Source organism: Phocoena phocoena, chromosome 1, assembly GCF_963924675.1.
Source record: "Phocoena phocoena chromosome 1, mPhoPho1.1, whole genome shotgun sequence".
NCBI classification, from domain to species: Eukaryota; Metazoa; Chordata; class Mammalia; order Artiodactyla; family Phocoenidae; genus Phocoena; species Phocoena phocoena.
In genome coordinates, this window is record NC_089219.1 from 162,903,507 (window position 1) to 162,927,636 (window position 24,130).

Genomic DNA, 24,130 nt, shown 5'->3' on the forward strand with positions numbered 1-24,130 from the left:
TCAAATATGAAAAAAAATATTTCTGAAGATGTCAATTCTCCCTAAATTAATCTATAAGTTTTGTGGAATGCCAATAAAAATTCAGTGGAATATTTTGAGAAATTTGACATACTAAACAATTTGCATAAAACTTCTGATTCTAACGCACTTGTTTATATCATACCAAATCTTCTGCTAAAAACAACTAGAAAACCTTGATTAAAATATAAATTCATCTATTTGAAGGCATAAGAGCTATGAAATCATTAAGGACTCAAGGGGCTAAGAGTCACAGAAATAGGTTTTTTGAGAGGTGAACCCCCAGCATTCAGCTTTACCTTTCTCTTGGAGGCAGTTGTCTAGAGGCAGAGAAGTTAAAGAGAACTTTCAGAAATCTCACAGGTAAGGGAAACTAAAATTGGAGTTCAGTTCTCAATAAAAAGGAGGGCTCTGTTAAATATCTCAGGTAGTTAATTGGAACTCCTGAAAGTCTACACCATTTGGTGTAAGGACAAATGGAAATAGGCCAGCCCTCACAAAACTCAACTCAATTCTAATCAAATCAACCCCAGATTGGATTAAGGTAATCAGTGTAGTAGAAATGAAACATACAGTGATTTAAATTAAAACTTGATAGGTTTCACAGCAAACTGAAGAGAAGATTGGTGAACTGGAAAATAGGTCAGTAGGAAATATCTAGGTTGAAGCATGGAGAGGAAAAGAAATGGAAGGAAAGTTTAAAAATAAGTTAGGATTCATATTAGACATAGTAAAAAAATTAACATGTATATATTTATATTTCCAGAAGGAGATAAAAGAGAGAAAATGGGACAAAAACAACATTTGAAGAGAATGATGGCAGAGAATTTTTCAGAGCTAACTAAAAACATAAATCCATACATAGATTCAAGAATTCTGTTGACGCCATGACAGGATAAATACATCTAGGCATATAATACATCCAGCCACATAATTGTAAAACTTCTGAAAACCATAGATAAAGATACAGTTTTAATAGTAGAGGAAAGGGACATGTAACTTCCAATAAGCAATGAGAAGACAATTCACCTTTCAACAGAAATGATGGAAGTTGAAGATAATAGAAAATGGCATCTTAAAACTGCCGAAAGAAGGAAACTTGTCATCTATGATTCTATACCCAGCGAATATTTTTTAAAAATGAAGGCAAAAGAATGAAGTTGGATTTTACCTCACACCATATAAAAAATTAACTCAAAACAGATCATAAACTTAAATGTAAGAGCTAAAACTGTGATACTCGTAGAAGGAAACATAGATGTAAACTTTTTTGACCTTGGTTTGGGCAGTAGTTTCTTAAATATATCACAATCACCAAATCACAAGCACCAAAGAAAAAAGATAAATTAAGTTTCATCAAAATTAAAAACTTTTGTGCTTCCAAATAACACTGTCAAGAAATTGAAGAGACATTTCACAGAATGGGAGAAAATATTTGCAAGTTGTATATCTGATAAGGGTCTCTTGTCCTGAAATATATAAAGAATATTTATAACTCAACAATAAAAACACAAATAACCTAACTAAAACATTGACGACTGATTTCAATAGAAATTTCTCCAAATAAGATATATAAATAACCAATAAGCACATGAAAAGGTGCTCAACATCATTAGTCTTTAGGGAAATACAAGTCAAAATGACAATGAGATACCACTTCTCCCCCACTAAAGTGAATATAATTAAAAGACAGTAATAAGTGTTTGCAAGAATGTAGAAAGATTGGAACTCTTGTGCATTGCTGGTGGAAATGTAAAATGGTACAACTGCTTTGACAAACAACCATTCAGTTCAGCAATTCTATTCCTAGATACATGCCCCAAAGAATTGAAAACACATGTAAATACAAAACCTTGTACATGAACTCTCATAGCAGCCTTAGTCATATTAGCGAAGGAAACAGTCCAAATGCCCATCAAGTGATGAATGGATAAACAATTGTGGTATGTCCTTATAATGAGATATATATATTTTTTAACATCTTTATTGGGGTATAATTGCTTTACAATGGTGTGTTAGTTTCTGCTTTATAACAAAGTGAATCAGTTATACATATACATATGTTCCCATATCTCTTCCCTCTTGTGTCTCCCTCCCTCCCACCCTCCCTATCCCACCCCTCTAGGTGGTCACAAAGCAACGAGCTGATCTCCCTGTGTTATGTGGCTGCTTCCTACTAGCTATCTGTTTTACGTTTGGTAGTGTATATATGTCAGTGCTACTCTCTCACTTTGTCACAGCTTACCCTTCCCCCTCCTCATGTCCTCAAGTCCATTCTCTACGTCTGCGTCCTTATTCCCGTCCTGCCCCTAGTTTCTTCAGAACCATTTTTTTTCTTTAGATTCCATATATATGTGTTAACATATGGTATTTGTTTTTCTCTTTCTGACTTACTTCACTCCGTATGACAGTCTCTAGGTCCATCCACCTCACTACAAATAACTCAATTTCCTTTCTTTTTATGGCTGAGTAATATTCCATTGTATATACGTGCCACATCTTCTTTATCCATTCATCTGTCGATGGACACTTAGGTTGCTTCTGTGTCCTGGCTATTGTAAATAGAGCTGCAATGAGCATTGTGGTACATGACTCTTTTTGAATTATGGTTTTCTCAGGGTATATGCCAGCTTTGTTTTTTTCAAGATTGTTTTGGGTGTTCTAGATCCTTTGTTGTTCCATACAAATCTTAGAATTATTTGTTCCGGTTCTGTGAAATATGCCATTGGAATTTTGATAGGGATTGCATTGAATCTGTAGATTGCTTTGGGTAGTATGGACATTTTAACAATACTAATTCTTACAGTCCATGAGCACTGAATAGCTTTTTATTTATTAGTATCTTCTTCAGTTTCTTTCATCAGTGTCTTATAGTTTTTAGTGTACAGGTCTTTCACCTCCTTGGTTAAATTTATTCCTAGGTATTCTTTTGATGCAGTGGTTAATGGGATTGTTTTCTTAATTTTTCTTTCTGAGAGTTCTCTATTAGTGTATAGAAATGCCATGGATTTTTGTGTATTGACTTTGTATCCTGTGACTTAGCTTAATTCATTTATTAGTTTTTTGATGGGAGTCTTTAGGGTTTTCTATATATAGGGTTTTCTATATATATATTTGCACTTCTGCAAATAGTGCCAGTTTCACTTCTTTGCAATTTTGAGTCCTTTTATTTCTTTTTCTTGTCTGATTGCTGTGGCTAGGATTGCCAATGTTGTGTTGAATAGAAATGGTGAGAGTGGGCATCCTTGTCTTGTTCCTGTTAGAGGAAAAGCTTTCATCTTTTCACCGTTGAATTGTATGATGTGGGTTTGTCATATGTTGCCTTTATTATGTTGAGGTACATTCCCTCTGTGCATACTTGTTGAGAATTTTTATCATAAATGGATGTTGAGTAATATCAAATGCTTTTTCTGCATTTATTGAGATGATTATATGATTTTTATCCTTTATTTTGTTAATGTGGCATGTCACATTGTTTGATTTGCAGATGGTGAACCATCCTTGCATTCCTGGCATAAATCCCACTTCTTCATGGTGTATGATCCCTTTAATGTATTGTTGAATTCAGTTTGCTAATATTTTATTGAGAATTTTACTTCTGTGTTAATCATAGATATTGGCCTGTAATTTTTTTTTCCTTCCTCCCTCCCTCCCTCTCTTTCTTTCTCTTTCTCTCCCTCCCTTCCTCACTCCCTCCCAACCTCCCTCCCTCCTTCCATCCCTTCCTTCCTTCCTTCCTGTCCTTGTCTGGTTCTGTATCAGGGTAATGCTGGCTTCATTAAAAGTGTTTGGAAGCATTCCCTCCTCTTCAGTTTTTTGGAAGAGTTTTAGAAAAATAGGCATTAACTGTTCTTTGAACATTTGGAATAATTCACCAGTCAGTCGATTTAGTTCTGTATATTTGTTTATTGGGAGGTTTTTGATTAATGATTCAGTTTTGTTACTAGTGATCAGTCTAGTCAGATTTTCTTTTTTAAAATTTTCAGTCTTGGTAGATTGTATATTTCTGGAAATTTATCTCTTTCTTCTGGGTTGTCCAGTTTATTGGTGTATATGTGTTCCTAATGTTCTCTTATGATCCTTTGTATTTCTGTGGTATTAGTTTTAACTTACCTCTTTCATTTCTGATTTTATGTTTTTGAGCCCTCTTTTTTCCTTGGTTAGTCTAGCTAGAGGCTTATTGATTTTTTTTTTTTTTTAATCTTCTCAAAGAACCAGCTCTTGGTTTCATTGAGCTCTTCTATTGGTTTTTTAATCTCAGTTTTATTTATTCATTTTCTTATATTTAGTATTTCCTTCCTTCTACTAATTTTGGGCTTTGTTTGTTCTGTTTTTTTTTCCCCTAGTTCCTTTAGGTGTAAAACTAGATTATTTGAGATTTTTTTTTTATGTCTTGAGACAGGCCTGTATTGCTATGAACTTCCCTCTTATGACTGCTTTTGCTTCATCCCATAGATTTTGGTACATTTTATTTGTGTTTTCATTTGTCCCTAGGTATTTTTTGATTTCTCCTTTGATTTCTTCAATGACCCATTGGCTGTTCAGTAGCAATTTGTTTAATCTCCATGTTCTTATGGGTTTTTTTTTTTTTTCAGTTTTCGTCTTGTAATTGATGTCTAGTTTCATACCATTGTGGTCAGAAAAGATACTTGATATGATTTCAATTTTTTTTGAATTTATTGATACTTGTTTTGTGGCTTAACATGTGATCTATGCATGTGAGAGAGAATGTTACATGTACACCTGAGGAGAATGTGTATTCTGCTGCTTTTGGATGGTGTGTTCTCTATATATCTATTAACTCCACCTGATATAATGTGTCATTTAAGACCAGTGTTTCCTCACTGAATTTTCTGTCTAGATGATATGTCCATTGCTGTAAGTGGGGTGTTAAAGTCCCCTACTATTATTGTATTGCTTTCACTTTCTCCCCCTTAGGTCCGTTAGTATTTGCTTTATATATTTTTCATGCTCCTATGTTGGGTGCATATATATCTATAAATGTTATGTCTTCTTGGTGGATTGAACCCTTTATCATTGTGTAGTGCCCTTGTCTTTTATAAGTCTTTGTTTTAAAGTCTATTTCGTCTGATATGAATATAGCTACACCACCTCTTTCCATTTCCATTTGCATGGAATATATTTTTCTATCCCTTCACATACAGTCTGTGTGTATTCTTACTTTTGAATTGAGTCTCTCGTAGGCAGCATGTAGATGGATCTTTTTATCCATTCAGCCACTGTGTACAATTTTTGATTTGTGAATTTAGTCCATTTACATTTAAATTAATTATTGATTGGTATTTACCTACTGCCATTTTGTTAGTGGTTTTCTGGCTGTTTTTGTAGCTCCTCTCTGTTCTTTCTTCTTCTCTTTCTCTGTTGTTTGCTGGCTTTTTTTTGTGTTATATTTAGATTCCTTTCTCTTTTTCTTTTGTATGTTTACTATAAGTTTGTGTGTGTGTGTGTGTGTGTGTGTGTGTGTGTGTGTGTGTGGTTACTGTGAGGTTCACATACAGCATCTTAAGTATACAGTAATCTTTTTTAAGTTGATAGTAACTTTTTCGAAAGTTTTAAATTATTACTCCTCTGTCATCTTTTATATTTTTGATAACACCTTTTCCATGTTTTAATATTATGCTTTCCTTAACTAATTATTGTATTTTTAATTTTACTATTTTGTCTTTTAACCTTCATACTTGCTTTGTAAGTGATTTATCCACTACCTTTACTATATGTTTACCTTTTCTCTTTTGTATGTTTTCTTATTATTAATTAGTGTCTTTTATTTTCAGCTTACAGAAGTCACTTTAGCATTTCTTGTATGGCTGATGTAGTGGTAATGAGCTCCACTCTTGCTGAGGATAACCTTGATGGCTAGAGAATTCTTGATTGGAATTTTTTTTTTTTCCTTTTAGCACTTGAATAAGTCATGCTACTGCCTGTGGCCTGTAAAATTTCTGCTGAAAAATCTGCTTATAGCTTCATGGGGTTTCCCTTGTGTGTAATAGGTTGTTTTTTTCTTTATACTTTTAAGATTCTCTCTTTACCCTTAAATTTTATCATTTTAATTATAATGTGTGTCACTGTGGTTCTCTTTGGGTTCATCTTATTTGGAACTCTCTGGGTTTCCTCAACTTGTATGTCTGCTTCCTTCCCCAGATAGAGAAGTTTTCAGCCATTATTTCTTTTCTTTTTTTTAAAAAGTTATTTATTGTATTTATTTTTTGGCTGTGTTGGGTCTTCGTTGCTGTGTGCGGGCTTTCTCTAGTTGTGTCGAGTGGGGGCTACTCTTCGTTGTGTTGCGCGGGCTTCTCTTGTTGCAGAGCATGGGCTCTAGGCGCGCGGGCTTCGGTAGTCGTGGCAGGCAGGCTCAGTAGTTGTGGCTTGCGGGCTTAGTTGCTCCACGGCATGTGGGATCTTCCCGGACCAGGGATCGAACCCGTGTCCCCTGCATTGGCAGGCGGATTCTTGACCACTGCACCACCAGGGAAGCCCCAGCCATTATTTCTTAAAATAATTGTTCTGGCCCTTTCTTTCTCTCTTCTCCTCTGGGACCCCTATAATACAAATGTTATTCACCTTGATGTTGTTCCAGAGGTCCCTTAAGGTATCTTCAATTTTTTAAATTCTTTTTTCATTTTGCTGTTCTGTCTGGGTGATTTCCATTGCTTTGTCTCAGCTCACTGATTCATTCTTCTACTTCATCCAGTCTGATTTTGAACCCCTCAAGTATTTTTTCCGTTCAGTTATAACTTCTGTTTGGTGCTTTCTTATATTTTCTATCTCCTTGTTTTTGGTTTGTTTTTGGGTTTTTTTTGGCTGCATGGTTTGTGGGATTTTAGTTCCCTGACCAGGGATTGAACCCCGGCCTTGGCAGTAAAAGTACCAAGTCCTAACCACTGGACTGCCAGGGAATTCCCTCTATCTCTTTGTTGATGTCCTCATTGTGTTCTTTCTTCTCCTGAGTTCAGTGAGCCATCTTTATAGCATTACTTCTAACTGTTGTGTAAGTTGCTTATCTCTGTTTCATTAAGGCCTTTCTCTGGAGATATGTTTTGTTCTTTAGATTGGAACATATTTTTTTGCCTCATTTGCCTATGTTTGTCTTCACGTGGGCGAAACAGCTACTCTTCCAATTTCGAAAGAGTGGTCTTGTGTAGGAGATGACCCATGAAGCCCAGAAGTGCCATTTCCCCTGGCTATCAGTGCTAGGCACTCAAGGGATGGCACTCGTGTGGGGTGCATGCACCTGATGGCTGTGGCAGAGCTGTGGCTGCTCTGCAGGGAGGGCAGGGTGTGTTGCACTTGCCTGGCTCAGCTGCTGCATAGGGTGGGCTGGGTGCAGGGTGCTCGTCCAGCCCCATTGTAGTGTGGCTGGTGTGTGTGGTAAGTGGGGGTTTAGGGTGTTCACCTGACCAGGTTGTGGCATGGCATAGGTAGAGCATCCCTCCTGGTGCTAACAGGCTAGAGGGAGGACACCAAAAATGTCATTCATCAGCTCTGTCATAAGCAAGTTAGAATGTTATTGCAAAGCTTGCCAGTGCTTCTGTCCCCAGAGAATGTTCCAGCTGGCTCATGTCTCTCTGGCAGCTACTTTAAGATTAGTAAGTGGGTCTCCCTTGCTTATGGTGTAGGTGCTTTCCAAACCATTCCTTTTGCACTGGATCTCAGGGTGAGTGGGTCTGTATGTGACCCCTTTAATAGTGGCTACTCCCTTCCTTTTGGTTCTGTGGTTCTCCTGGATTTAATTCCCATTTATTTGCTAAATCAGATGTTTTGGGGGTTCACCTTTCCTGTGCCAGACCCAAGGGTTGGGGTACCTCATGTAGTGCTCAATACCTTCACTCCTTGAGGAAGAGTTCTATATTTTTGGAATCCCTGCTAACTGTGGGTAACTGCTCCTGGGCTGGTGTCCCAAGTAAAACCATGTCTCTGCCTCTCCTACCCCTCTCCATGTGTCTCTTTTATCTTTTGTTGCCAAGGTGTTGTTCATCTAGTTCTCAGGTCCTTTTCAGAGGAAAACGTCTCCTTATGTAGCTGCACATTTGTTGTGTTAATGGGAGGAGGTGAGTTCAGGGTCTTCCTATGCTGCCATCTTTAACTTCTCCCAGAAGTTTACTTGATATTAGTGGTTTGTTGTAACAGATATGACTCAGGAACAGCCAAATGGAAGAGATGTATAGGGTAAGGTATGGAAGGAGAGGTATGGAGCTTCCATGCCCTTTCTGAGTGTGCCACTGTTCCAGCACCTTGATGTGTTCCGCAACCTGGAAGCTCCCAGAAGCCCTTCAATTAGGGGTTTGTATGGAGATTTCATTACATAGGCATTATTGATGAAATTGTTGGCCATTAACAACTCAATCTCTAGCCCCTCTCCCCTTCTCTGCATGTTGGGGGTGGGGCTGAAAGTCACAAGATTCTAATAATGGAGTAGTGTTTCAGGCAACCATCCCCCGACACTGAACTATCTACCACCACCACTCATCTCCTTAACACACGAAAGAATATTATAACTCCACAAATTCAAAGGGTTTTAGGAACTGTGTGCCAGGATCTAGGGACAAAGGCAAAATATTTATTTTTATTATACTACATCCATTATAACTTTGTGTTGTCTAATTGACAGATTTTATGTATATAGAGCAAAAATGGAAAGAACTAAAAGGATAGACATATCAATTTCATAGTAGGAAATTTTAGCACACTGTTTTCATAGCTGATAGAAGTAGACAAAAATCAGTAAGGAATAAAAGATGTGAACAACAATTAACAGACAACTTAATTGACATAGTACACTATGTTTAACAGCTGACGAACACATGGAACATTTACCATTTATTAGTATATCAAGGTGCAGTAGATTTTTTTGTATATGGACCTTGTATCCTGTGACCATTTTAATCCATTTATTAGTCTTAGGAGATATTTTTTACATGTATGGCTTCCTGTTAGATTATCTATGTTGTGTGCTGTCTGGTCTTTATTTCCTGTTTCTACCTGCTTTACAGTTAGCAACATGAAAATTCAGTCTCCAGAGTTTGGCAGAAACCTTCATGGTGAAAGCCAGCTATTCTTGCTTGTTATTTACTATTCTTAGATGCACTTAGTTTTGATGCTATACCAGTTTCTTTCATCCTAGTTCTGAAATATGTTTAAAAGGTGATTTTAATAGTTTTTCATATTTACTATGTTTAGAAAGCTCATTCAAAGTATCTAACCTTACATACCACCAAAAATAGAAGTGTTTATTTTTCTATATGAATTTTAGACTCAACTTGTCTACTTAAAAAAAGTGTTATTTTCATTGGGATAATGTTAAATTTACAGATTAATTAAAAGAGAATTGATACCCAGTCTTCTTTGGAATTACATTATGATTTATAATTTTTGACAGGCAGTTTCCTAAACTTTTGGCTCATATACTGGGTATTTTTTCTTCTGTTGCTGTTGTTGGGATAGTTTACTACCATTATATTCTGATTTTTTTTCTTGGAAAATATGAAAGCTATTATTTTATGTATACTAGTTCTTTAATATTACTTCAGTTACCAGCTACCTTACCAAAGTACCTTGTGGTTTCTGATAGTTTCCTTTTCATTTATTATTTTATTCCTTTCAAAGTATACAATTATATCTTCTGGCAAAAATTCAAACATTTGGAATATACACTGACAGTTTCTTTATGAGCTCTCTTTAGTCTTTGAGTTTATTAATTTTGAGCTTTAACTCCCTATGTCATTGCTCTTATCTGTGCCTTAATTTTCTTCTGTAATGTAATTTGGGCTATGCTTTCTCCATTCTTGTCTCTATCTAATCCCATTTTATTCATCCTAGATTTCAGGAATTCTTTAAAATATCTGATTCGTTGATGTTATTCTTCTTATTTTCCAGTGTTGTAATTTTATTCCTTTGAACAACATATATTTTCTGTAATTTCATGAGATTGAGAGTGAGAGAGAAGTAAATTAGTGTGCCTCGTTTACCATCTCAAAACCATCTTTAAATACTGACAAAAAGAAAACATCAACAAAAGTCAGTGTACCTGGCTCTTGGTGCTTCAGTAATTTTATATTTCTTGACTGGTCTGCACAGCTGAGGTTCTTTATACTACTTAAGTGTTTCCATCCCTTGAGAATCCCAATCTTCCCTGTTCTGTGTCTACGTACATGAATGTCTCTAGTCCCTGTACTCTAGAATCCTGGATGTTTTAGATACTTTTTATTTCTGGGCTATAAGACGTTGCATCCATGTAAGGACATAAGGTTCCAGTTACTCTGTTCTCTTTGCCTGTGGGTTTTAACCAGTATGTTGGAGCCAGATCAGGTTCAGTGTTATCAGGATCCCCTGTTAAAAAAGGTTAAGACATAAACTTGGAGCCAAGCTGGAGACTTCCCACTACCTTCCCTCAAATGTAAACCTTTGTTCCCCACTTTGGATCTCAAAATTGACAAAAATTATGTATATCCAGCTAGCTGAATTGTTTCCAGTCAGCCTTAGAAACTCATTTGCTAGTGGAACAGAGTCATATTAAGATATGGCTTCTAGGCTGATTGCTAGAGGACAAGTCTTGAGTCTTAATCCACTTGTTAATCGTGGACAGAAGTGAAGGTGAATTACTCACCTTTGTTTTTCAACACTTGTGTCTTGAGTCTAATAGAGAGAGTAGAACGTATCTTGCTTTAAAGATAGACTATTTTTATTCACTCCAAATTTGAACTCTAGGAATAAAAAAGCAGCAGGATAAGTTTTACAGAAATGGGAAGTAGAGCAGAGTGAATTTGCCCAGGCACTCAACTTTTATTGATACAGTTCCTGCAGATACTTTGAAATGACTCATGCGTTATATTTAAGGCCAATATTAATGGATATTGTGTTTTCAGAGAAAGTGGAGGTCATCCCAGCCTAACAAAATATATTTTGTTATTACTGTTGCTTCTTTAAAATCATTACATATTTGCAAATGAGTGAAAGAATTGATGGCAGAATGCAGTCAGTGAAAGAACTGAATGGGAAAATGAAATCAGTAGATTAATGAGTTTATAAAAATGGGAGTGAAGATGTAAGATACTTTTATCTTTTTAATGGGGAAGATGAGAACCTTGTACAACTTCTTCTTAGCACTTATACTTTTAACTTTTAAATTCCTTATTTCTGTGTTTAATGTTTGTCTTCACCAATAGACTCTTAGTGAAGGCAAGGACTGAGTTTCTTTATTCATTATACTCAGTACTTAGCACAATACTTTTAAATATAATAATTTTCCTTATTGGAGATTAAAAACAGAAAAATGAAGTTCTTTTTTTCTTTTATGCTTCTCTATTTTGACTAATGAAAAAAATACTTATTAACCATATACTGTAATCCAAACATGTTCCATACCCTTGATTAGGGTCACAGTCTAATCTACAAGAGGGAAAGGTACACAGCATTGAGATCTACTTCTGTAATTTTGGGAGCATTTCTTTCCAATTTTATTTCTATTCATAGGTAATAAAATTGGGATAGTTTTATAAACATTGATATCTAACCAGCTTTTCTAACCAAATATTTTAAGTCTTTTTCCCATATGTTGAAACATTTCTTTTAAACCTGATTTCTAATGGCTCTGTAGAAGTCCATTATGTGGAAGCTCTGTAATTTATTTAACAATAATGTTAAGCTGGAATGTATGCTCCATGGATATAGGAATTTTTCCCCTGTCAGTTCACTGCAATTCCCCAGCACCTACAACAGTGTCTAGTACATAGTAGGTGCTTATACATAAAAAATGAATGAAATATTTAGGTTGTTCTATTTTTTCTATATTAGAAATAATGCTCTCCAAAGCATTTTTGTACAAAATGCTTTCACTGTATTTCAGATGCTTTTCTAAATAATTACTTCTAGAAGAAACTTCTAGAAGAAGACCTTGCTGGTTGAAAGGATATGGACAAACTTACATGATTTCAGAGTTGTTTTCTCTATGAAATAATGTTATCTGTGGCTTTTTTTTCACACTTTAGTTTTATAAATTTTCTATAATAGTTATATTCTAAAAGAATCAAACTAGTTATTTTATTCTTTTAAATGAGTTTCTTTTATTCAGGGAGCAGTTAGTAATCTTGTGCCTGGAATATAGGGGTTTTGTTGGTGGTGGTGAAAGATGAGGATTGAAAGTTTTCTTGGGCAGATGCAGTGAATGATTTGGTATGCTATTCCAAGGAACGTTATTTCATAGGAATGGGAATCCTATCAAATGTTAATAAGCAGAGTAGTGATAGAATCAGAATGATAAGAAAGATCATACTGATAGTGTAGAGGAAGGATTGGGTAGAGAAGAGACCAGAGGGAGGGAGATCCTGGATTTCTCACTCTCTAGCCTCCACGTCATTCAATTAATCATTGATTTTTTTTTTATCCTAAGTATTTCTTGAATTTCTTCTTCTCTTCCTTAGGTAAGTCCTCAATATCTTTCACCTCAGCTACTGCTGTAACCTTCTCATTTGTTTCCCTGCCTCAGAACCATTCTCCACAGAGCTATTAAAGTGATGTAGCTACAACCAAGTATGAAGAATGGTTCCCTATTACCTACATTTTAAGGTTCTAGTTGATTAGCCTGGCATACAAACTCTTCCATTATTTGGATCCTTCACTTTCATTTCTAGCTATTCCCTGCTGTGAAGAAAACCTTTCCTAAGAAAGAAAACTGCTTATTATCCCTGATTGTCTTCACCCCTGTCCCCCGCACAGAGAGCATTTGCTTCTGTGCCTCGCTCACGCTGCCCCCATTTCCCCAAATACTCCCTCTCTCCAGTCAGAACCCCCTTGGTCCCCTTTTTCTGGGGCTCACTGTGTAAGACTCATATGTCAGTAACCTCTTCCAAGAAATGTTAACATATATATTCACAGATTACATGCCTCCCTCCTTTCTCCTGCCTTTTTGGCTTAGGAATCTCTCTTCTGTGCTTTTTATAGGACCTTGTTTTTACCTTTTCTTTCATGTTGTACTATAATTATCTGTTTAGTTATGTTTCCCACACTGGACTGTGAGATTTTTGAGAGCAAGGGCTCTTTTATTTCTTTGTATTCTCAGCAGTTAGCATATAGTAAGGTGGTCAAAAAGGAACCTATTATCATTTTTCAGATGAAATAATGAGGGCTTGAAGCAGGCCAGTGGGCAAGAAGGATGGGTGGGATAGACAGATTGTTAAAGAAGTCACTTTGGATGTCAGTGATAAGTTAAAGGTAGAAATCATGGATGATTGAGGTATGCAACCTGAGTAAATGAGTTTAACGTGCAGGTTTTTGACTTGTTAAATTTGAAATATTTGCTGAACATTCTAGAGAGAAGACTAATAGGTAACTAGAAGTATGGGTCTACCTATTAGGAGATAAGGATTTAGGAGTCATCAGCATAGAGATATTAATTAGGGCATATGGAATAGATAATACAGGTCAGGAAGGAGAGGAGATATAAAAAATGTGGAGTAGGGATCCTTGGGGAAAATCATTTAATAGGTTACAGAAAAAAGAAAAAGTAGGGTAGTATACTGATTGTCAGTGATGTCCAATAGTGAAGAGAGGTTGAAACAGATGAGAGTTGAGAACAATATATTTTATTTGGAATTTGGAAGGTCATAATTGATCTTTGAGAGAGTAATTTCAGTCCAGTAGAGGGAAATAGCAACTAGATTGAAATAGGTGATTGAAGAAGGCTGAGAAACGAATGATGAACAAGTGGAAAAAGCAAGCATATAGTACTCTTTGCTTTATGGAGAAATGATACCTTGTGGAAAAAGGGATGTGATATCACTTTCTTGAGGGGAAGGTAGGATGGCAATAAAGTTTTTGTTTTGTGTTTTGTTTTTGGATGGGAGATGGTCATGGAAAAGTTTATCAATTGGTGTTCAGGAGCCATAAGAAAGAAGGCTTGAAGTCCAGAAATAAATCTTTAATGGAACAAGGGAAAGAAGAAAAGGAAGGGGGAGAGCCTGGCGTTAAGATCTCAGATGATACTGTTATCCTTGCAAGTGGTGGGGACACTTCTTGCTTGGGCTCAAAAGGAAAAGAAGTAAGGAGAAGTAGAAATATAGAAACATTTAAAGGTGGTATGAGGGAATGTGAAGGATCTATTTTCTGTGAAGTAGGCTACCAGGTCATTAATTGCAGGGTAAGGTTTGGATAGGTCAGGGATAGGATAGATGGTGGTAGCAGGGTGGCACAGGTCATTTTAGAAGATTGGTAAAGGACAAAGGATTAATGGTGAGGCTGCAGATAGATTTAGGGCTCAGTTGAGATTGAACTATGGAAAAAATAAAGCAATAAGTTAAATACTTAAATAATATGTATATTTGTTTATATATTTTTTTCCATAAAAGGGACTGAAGAAAAGGACAGGGCCCTGGAGAATTGCTTACAGTTACTCAGTAGGATTAAGTGAGGCAGATAGTTAAGGACAGTGATATTTGCTCTATAGTCCTAATGCTTGGAAGAATTGAAGAATGGGTGCAGGGTCGGGAGTGGGCTGCTGCAGACAGCAGTCTGGCTGTCAGTAGACTAAGTCCTGCCTGGTCATAGGCCATTGTGATCCAGAGTCAATTCAGAGTGTTTAATGCATGACTGATAATATTTGAGATTTAGTATGAGAAGGTGCCTTCCTTCCTTTTCCTTTCTCTTCTCCTTTCTTCCTTCCTTTCTCTCTCGCTCTCTCTTTCTTTCCCTCTCTCTTTCTTTCTTCCTTCCTTCCTTCCTTCCTTTTTTTCTTTCTTTCCTCTCTCCCTCCCTTCTCTCCTTCCCTCCTCTCTCCCTCTCTCCTTTCTCTGTATGTATATCAATTAAAGTACGTAAAATAAAAGCAACAAATAGATTGTAGATAGTTTACTCTATTTTAAGACAGTGAATTTTGTACAGAAAAGTAGTATTGGCTGGTTTATGAGTTCTTACTGTTAGTTATTCATTCCTGGTTAAAATATCTCTGGTGGCCTTACATACCCTGTAGTAGTTATCAACTAATAGATTTCAAAATGCAGACAGCCCTAAAGAGAATTTTTTTTCCTCCAAAGTATTTTGTCTTCTGTCAGGAATTTGTCATTAGGTATTATATAGACCCAGTGGATAGGTTCATCTCTGGCATGGATATCTGACAGAAACAGCATTTCTCTCAATTATGCTTTTTCTTTAAAAAAAAAAAAAAAACTCTGAAAATGAAAGCATAATTTATGTACCTCCTACAAGAAATGCGTAAATTATGGGAAATAATAAAGGAGCAAGATATAATTGAAAATCAACAGCTCTATGAGTTAAGAACCTACTCTCTACGACTCAATTGTTATCAGTTACTGCTTAACTTAACGCTGGGTTTTCCTTTTTGCTTTCAGGAAAACCTTTAACTTACGCCCTGGGTGTTGCCTGTCCACAGTTTCCTGGTGGCTCACCGCTTCTGCCTGCTCCAGCCTTGCTCCGGCAGCTTCAAGGCTTCTGGGCTTCAGAGCTTGTTGTGAAAGCTTGCTGCTTTGGCCTGCTACCCCTGCTTCAGGTGTCAAAAGCTTTTAATTAGCTTGCTTCCTCTAATTACCATAACTAGGCCCTAATGTATCTGCATAACCTAGTCTTAGGGTCTGAAAGGAGAATTATATTTAGCTGATCATTCTTCCTTAAAAACTCTGTACCCTGGCTCTCCTGGGATTCAAGGGAGAGTGAAAGACGTTTGAAGTTACATTGCATGATTCACCTTTGAAGCCTCTGTATATGGGCTAGTCTTCAGTCCATAGGGGCACACTGGCATGGGCGTACTATATTTTTATAGCCAGCGTCTGCTCTAATTGGTCAATGCCCATGCTGTACCAATTTCTAAATATTTTGACTATCACTACTATATATATAAATTGCAACTCTGTAGAGAGGATACCTCTAGCCGGTTTAGTGAACTCTTTGTAGTGTTTTTAGTTTGCTTGTTAAAGAGACTCAGTATTTTTTTAATTAAATATTTTGAATACAGACTGATCACTAACAGAACAGTTTATAAAAAACAAATACAGTGATTTCCATTCATATTAACAGTGATCACCATTAACATGACAATAGGAATCAAGACTATAGGCATGATGAATGGGAAGATCTCTTCAAAAACCTGGAGAACTATTCAGTACTCATAGCGGTAAATAACTCTAGCTCTGTAATCAGGTCGTGAGGACTGTAGAACCTACTTTAGAGTGGTGTAGGGATTGATTCTGGCAGTATATGTATTGTGCTCAGCCCAGTGCCAGTCACAGTAAGCTTTCGATAAATGAGTTGTTTTTGTTTATTATTATTAATAATAGGTGATGGTAGACATTATACAGCAGAGATAAAAAGGAGACAAAGACATGGAGCAATAAATAATGAACAGTAACAATACACGAAAGATAATAAAAGCTAAGTTGTGAAGCTGAGACCTTAAAAGCCATACATAATTGTTAAGAGAGCAACATGAGCTGGAATAATCTGGTACACACTTAGACCTTAAGATACAGAATTGTATCTCTTTTATCATAATGCCTTATTTTTATTTGAGTTTCAGTATCAATAGTAGTGTACTTGAAGCTGAGCGTATTGATGCCTTTCAGCTTTCTATGTAGATACACTCATATAGATTACAAATCACTCGTTATTTATTCAGTAAATATTTATTGCGTACCTATTGATTCCCAAGCACTGGGCACATACTAGTGAACAAATGAGAAAAAAATAATACCTACCCACATAGAGCTTATGTTCTAGTGAGTGAGGCAAACAGTAAGCAAAATACATAAATAGAATATACAGTTTGTTAAGTAAAAAGAGCTAAAGGGAAAAGGAAGCAAAGAAATGGGATAGAAAGTGTGAAAGGGCAGAATGACATTTTAGGGAGGGATTGAGAAAGCAAACCATGTAGCTATAGCGGGGAAAGACCATTTGAGACCTACGGAGTAATAAGTGCAAAAACACTAAGTTGAGATTGAACAAGGTGATCAGTATATTTGGAGAGAGCGATCTAGGAGGAGAGTAATATGAGATCTGGGAGACCACGATATGTTGGACCACGCTACTTATAAGTTATAGCAAGGACTTTTTTACATGGAGAGAGGTCAGAAACTGAAGTTTTGGAGCAGAGTGTCATGATCTGAGCTAGTTTAAACAGAATCACTGTGGCTGATGTTTTGAGAACAGATTTTGGGCTGTGAGAGCAGAAGCAGAGAGGCTAGGCAGGATAGTCCAGGCAAGAAATAATGGTAGATGGGAATGGTATGGACTAGTGGAGGAGGTATGGCAAATTCTGGATATATTGAATGTAGACTAGATTTGTAGAACTGCATGCCAGCTGCTTCTTGGATATTGAAATTCTATTTAATATAGTATGATCATTCCTAAGTTATATGTTGTATCTATAAGTGATGATCCTTAAATCGTGTTTAAGAACTCATTCATTTACATTTGTCACCTACTGATTTTTCTGTAGCATTTGCAGTTTTCTAACATCGTAGTGCTTTTAATATGCTATCTTTAAAGACAGCTCTATATTTGGTGTTTTTTAAAAACATGTCTTTGTTCTATAGTAAATTTATAATCTTCCCGTCCATACTAAGTGTACTGTTCATTCTGATCAAATTATATGAGAAAGGACATTTTAACGTCCTACCCTCTTATATGTCAGTTAGCTGTGGTTCTTGAAAATCTAGAACCTGAAGTTAGATTTCTAGGATAATCCTCTCCTCCTCCTCCTTCTTCTTCTTCTTCTTCTCCTCCTCCTCCTCCTCCTCCTCCCCCTCCCCTTCTCCCCCTCTCCTCCCCTTCCCCCTCCTCCTCCCTTCCCCCTCCTCCTCCCCCTCCCCCTCCTCCTCCCTTCCCCCTCCTCCTCCCCCTCCCCCTTCTCCTCCCCCTTCTCCTTCTCCTCCCCCTCCCCCTTCTCCTCCTCCTTCTTCTTCTTTACTGAAATGAACATGAAAATGATCTGTAGTGTTAAAGGAGAAAAGCAAGATCACTTTTATTTTATCACTTCATCAACTTCATATTCTTGTCTCATCATGTCATCAATTTGATAATTTAAGAATATTTTCTGAACTGCCTTTTAAAAAAATTGAAGTATAGCTGATTTACAATGTTGTGTTGGTTTCTGGTGTACAGCAAAGTGATACAGACACATATTTTTCATATTCTTTTCCATTATGGTTTATTACAGGATATTGAATGTAGTTCCCTGTGCTATACAGTAGGACCTTGTTGTTTATTTTATATATAGTAGTTTGTATCTGCTAATCCCAAACTCCTAATTTGTCCCTCCCTCACCCCGTTTTGCCTTTGGTAACCATAAGTTTGTGTTCTGTGTGAACTGACATTTTTATTTCACCACATCCCACTGCATTCCAGAAGAGTTTTTAGGGAGCTCATTGAAACTGTTGTAAGATAGCTTTGAGAATGTTTTTCACCCTGCAGCAGCATGGCATTCCTGATTATCACATAGATGTGTAGTATGGGTCTCGTTTTGGCCATTATCAGCCACACTATAAATACCTCAGTAATTAGTGGTCATTTCATGATCAGGATGAGGTATGGTATTCCATACTATCCCATCCCATGCTTCAAGTTTTATATGTTCTGTCCAGAAAATGTAGAAAGGGCAATAGAAATCATATCCCTTAGAAATACCTGATTTTTAAAATGTTTTGATGCCTTTCTCAGAGTAAATATGGCATAGAAATATATAGCTATATACTTCATATATAAAAAAATTAATTTTAGTGTACAAATTTAAATAAACTTCGTTTAAACCATATATTGTGAACTTTTCCCTATTAAATAGTATTCTTTAACAACATTTTCAAGAATATTAATAATTTTCTATTGTTTGTGATATGTTCAGTCACTTTCACCTTTCAGAATATTTAAGTTATTTACCATATTTTACTGTTGGAAACTACGTGTGGCTTAGTTTTTATTTGTATATATATATGTTCATTTGAGGATATTTCTAACTATATTTCTATGTTGATGTATGTGTCATGGGTATGAATTTATAAAGTTGGAAGTTGAAGAGATCAAAGCTTATTTCCTAGTTACAGAAATGGAAGAAATTAGGATGTTTAACGTCTACCACATATTAGTGATAGAGTAAACAACAGTTGAGAGATTGGGCTATAATGTGCTTAGTGCAATGCTTGACACATAATAATAGCTATTGCTTATTGAACACCTATTAAGTGCCAGACCCTGTTTTAAATGTTTTATACTTGTGTATAGCCCGAGTCTGGCTGTAGAGTCCACGCTATCACCACTACCCTGCACAGCCACAATAAGTGCTAGCTCAGGGTTTGAGTGTTCAGTAAGTGCTAACTTATTTCTACTGCACAGCTCTATAATCCAGAGGTGGTTTTGGTTCCAATAGTATTTGGATTTTAGAAAGATAATTTAATACATATACTCTATTTTATATAACAGTCCTGTTGGGGTTTTGAGCAGAACCTCATAAGCAAATGCGTTGGTGTTTCTGCAGTGAAGCATGTTTATCTTTACACTGAGATTAAAAAGAAAACAAAACTCCCCCAAAACTATGCTTAGCCTGATGTCAGTATATGTTGCCAAATGAATTTTGAAAACCCTTTGGCTTTTAGAATTGCAGGTAAGGGATTGTGGACCTTCGTAAAACTCTTAGAAGAGTAACTGGCATTTAGAACACACTCTGTATGTGTTGGTGAATACTGCTACTACTATACTGGTTATCATCAGATACTTATATACTCATGTGCATAGAAAATTCGTGAATCACACAGTGCTGGGAGGAGTTCTTTTCACACCACATGACCTGAGAAGGGCAAATCTAAGTGTTGGAGTCTTTCAGCCATTCTTCTCTAAATCAGAATAAGAGAGGGCTTGAGTGATAGCTGTCCTCATCTCTTCCCTGTCTTAAATGTAGGCATGTCTAGCTCTATGCTCCTATCCTTCCATCTGTTTGTGCTCCCAATTGTGTAGCATATGATTTGGGTCTACAGAATAATGAAACTTGCGTTTTCAGACTTTCAGAGATCCTAGTGAAAAAATGTTTCAAGTTTTTCCTTGCTCCTTATCACAGCACTCCCCCCACCCCGCCTTTTTTGTGGTGAGAACATTTAGATCTACTTTTCTAGCAACTTACAAGTATATAATACAATACTGTTAACTATAGTCACCATACTGTACATTAGACCCCCAGAACTTACTCATCTCTCATCTTATAACAGGAAATTTGTACCCTTTGACCAACATCTCCCCGTTTCCTTCAACTCCCAGCCCCTTTCACCACCTTTCTAGAATTAGAATTCTAGAAATAGAATTTTCTGTTTCTGTGAGTTCACCTTTTTCAGATTTCCCATAGAAGTGAGATCATACAGTTTTTGTCCTTCTGTTTCTGGCTTATTTCACTTAGCATAATATCCTCTAGGTTCACCCATGTTGTCACAAAAGCAAGCTTTCCTTCTTTTTTATGGCTGAATAATATTCCATTTTCTTTATCCATTCATCTCTCATTGGGTATTTAGGTTGTTTCTATATCTTGTACAGCCCCTTTTCTTTAAACATGAACCAACTGATCCATCATTTCTGCAGATATGACCAGATATGACTAAAGACTAAAGTGACTGCATATGAATTTGAGATATTTCTTCTTCCTTCCCACCATTTTAATTGATGAGAAACTGTAATCACAGTCATTAGTATAACCATTTATGACAATTACCAAGATGTATTCTAGTTTAGATAATATTATAGTATTATACACTGATTTTAATTATATAGTCATATTATTGTTATTGCACAGTGATCCAAAAATAAATGTATTAAATGCCCCTGATATGTACATTTGCTATTAAGATTTTAAAAATTTTGGACTTGAGTTTAAACCTATTCTCTATGCTTAGAACTACCCTTTTGAACTGTTTGTAGATATGTTGTATATAGTTTGTTTTCTCCTTCAGCACATCAGAGTAGTATTTGTCTTCCCCCTACTCCACCCACCCCCAGTAAAGGCTGGAAACAGCCTTTGTCTCCTCTTAATGTAGTTCAGTCTCTGCTCTATAACATCCCAAGTGAGCTGCAAGGGCCCTTTGAGATTATCTAGTCAAACTGAGGGAGAGAAGTAGAAACAGAAATGTAATCAGTTTGTTGAGAGTGAAAATAGGGGATTACTTATTTGTAAGTCTTTTAATCCATAACTAAAATACAAAATACAGAAATATCTGTTCCTTTTTGTGTCGGAAAGGTATGTGTGAAGTCTGCAATTTGTAGAGATGTTAGCCTTAATTGATCTTTAGGTTGTGTGTGTGTGTGTGTGTGTGTGTGCGTGCGTGCACGTTGGGGGTTGTGGCATAGTGTGTAAGAATATGTGGCGTGTCAGTTTATGGCATACTGTTTGATCCCCATGAAACATGTTTGTTTTGGCAGCTGGCTTTCCCTGTAGCATCGTGTTGGAATTTGGCATGCAGTGTTTAAGCTCTAGTTATTTCATTTGGTACATTTTGGTCAATTTCTTAGTGATAGTAGATATTGAGTTTAAATTCCAGAGCAGAAAACTTGAAAGCGAGAATATAATATACGATCACCAACCGACACCATGTTCAAAAACACAGTTGTTTGTTTGGCACATGTTCACTAATGTAACTTTTTCAACTGACAATATTATTTGATTTAGGATCTTAGAATTTGAACTGCATGGAAATCTGATAATTTTGGTATTTATTTTTTTTTACAGAGAGGAAAAAGGAAAATGGATGACTGAAAAAAGTATTATTTGTCACATTTTAAAAGTTGTATTTCCTTTCCTAGGTTGCTGTAGTGAAACTAAAAAATGCAGATAAAGTATTTGCCATGAAAATATTGAATAAATGGGAAATGCTGAAAAGAGCTGAGGTAAGATTCTAATTATTGGAATATTTAAATAATATTTTAGAAATATTTTTAGAGAAAAATAAAATTATTGAGAGCCCATAGGTCTTTAAGTATCATTTAGTAACCTTTTATCTACGATGGCATTATTTTTTAAAGCCTAAGAGACAAATTCAGTAATTCACAATTACGTTATAGTTATGATGAATGTTACATTTGTGACGCGATTTTAATATTATCTGAAAACCAAATGGAAACCCTTTGAATGTCAGGCTTAGACACTTATGTTAAAAGGTTGTGTGGAAACCAGTTTCTTTTATAGGAAGAAATTTTGTAGTGATTGATATCCAATTTGATATAACTTGTTTATATTATTTATCTGTATTCTGCAGGAATTTTGAATATGGCCTGTAAGAATTCTGTTTATTGCTGACTATGCAGTTACATTTATGTTTTGTTTCATATTATTAAAAATGGGAGTAAAATCTGCTGTTGCAAAAGTTGTCAGCATTTTAATCTTGGTGCTAGATTTGAGGGAAAGACTGACTGGAATGATGTTAAAAATATCTAATAGCCGATATGTATGTCAAACCGGACATTACACGTAAATTTGGGAAGTGGTTCTGGAGGTCTCCTGCTGCTCTGGGTTATAGTGAGTTGCTCAGTGAGGTAGGGCATTCAGGGGCCTCAGGGAAGCAGAACTTACCGGTGTGGAAGTATTTTAACTTGCAGAAGGATTATACTGCTCAGTAGGCTGAGTGTTAGCTCTAGAGGGTAGTAAGATTCATAAGAGGATAATGAGAAATTAGCCCTTAGAAATCTTTCTGTATATACCAGTACTTGTAGCAACCTGAAAAACAGCAAATACATAGGGAAAAGCAAAAATGGTTCCCATGATGATAGATACATACTGTGGTAGTGAAAGTAAATACTTCGATATTTCTTTCTTTTAGAAAATTGGAAGAAATAACGAAACACAAAGAAGAAACTAATAATCACTTGTATTCCATCACTTAGAATTAATAACATTTTGGGCAAGTTTTGCTTTCAGTCTTTTTTTTTCTATTTGCCTAATGAAAAAAACTGCACACATGAAATTACAGATACATTCTTTGTAAAACAAATAATAGCACATTACAGATAAAGCTAAGGTACTCTTTGACTATACCCCGCCCAAGTCCAGCCCCTCTCTGCCTCCCAGAGGTAATTACAGAGGTAATAAAATCATGTTTAAAAGAGTATCTGGAAAGTTTTATGTCACTCTCTGACATATGTGCCAGTGCCCGTTATGTTCAATAACTTCAATATTTACTTTTGTATTTCCATAAAACTGAATTGCCTTAGTGTCACTGGTCATATTTTCCAGGTAATAAACACTGAGATTGAGTTTAGTTTGCAGTCTGTTTATTAGGGGGTGCCTTTGAAATTGACATTGACAGACGGGAAAGGAGGTGAAATACGATTTGTCAGGGAGAAGTCAAGCTGCCCCTTCAGCCTCTGTTGATCCAACAGGGATCCGTGGAGCAGAAATGGTCCTTCAGAGTTGTCCTGCCTTGGGCCAAATGGTCGACCTTTATGCGCTTGCCTCAGTTACTCATTGGATACGGGCTCCCTTTAGAAGGACATGGCCTTGGACTAGTAGGCTTTCGCTGGCTGAGACAAAGCCTGGAGGGGCTGACAGCATTGCCAGCAGTTGGAGCAATACGTCTTATTATTAAAAATTAGTAAAGAATTATGTTCAAATTGTTTTGCAGAACTCATAATTGTAGTGGGTTAGTGTTCCAGGGTTAGAACTTTTAAAAAATTTAATTAAAGTTTGTACTTACTTTTTATGATGTTGGATATGTTGGGGAAGAAATTTTTTTTTTAACATCTTTTTTTTTTTTAACATCTTTATTGGGGTATAATTGCTTTACAATGGTGTGTTAGTTTCTGCTTTATAACAAAGTGAATTAGTTATACATATACATATGTCCCCATATCTCTTTCCTCTTGCATCTCCCTCCCTCCCACCCTCCCTATCCCACCCTTCTACGTGGTCACAAAGCACCGAGCTGATCTCCCTGTGCTATGCAGCTGCTTCCCACTAGCTATCTATTTTACGTTTGGTAGTGTATATATGTTGGGGAAGAATTTTGAAAAGAAAGAGTAACTGGTTTAACTTTCATTACTCACTGGAGGAAGTGGCAAAATTGAAGATAAAACAGGAATAATTAAAAATTAAATATTATTTTGTTGAATTAAAAATCATTAATATGTT

General features: G+C 36.2%; 1 protein-coding gene across 7 annotated transcripts in view; it reads left to right on the plus strand.

The window, feature by feature from the left end:
• The window catches only part of CDC42BPA (CDC42 binding protein kinase alpha), a 323,215-nt gene that overhangs the window by 84,659 nt on the left and 214,426 nt on the right, over positions 1 to 24,130 (plus strand). For all 7 annotated transcript variants that reach the window (XM_065875747.1, XM_065875718.1, XM_065875737.1 and 4 more), the window contains exon 3: positions 21,811 to 21,894. In XM_065875747.1, the coding sequence (XP_065731819.1) occupies positions 21,811 to 21,894 (84 nt within the window). The remainder of the gene's footprint in view (positions 1 to 21,810; positions 21,895 to 24,130) is intronic.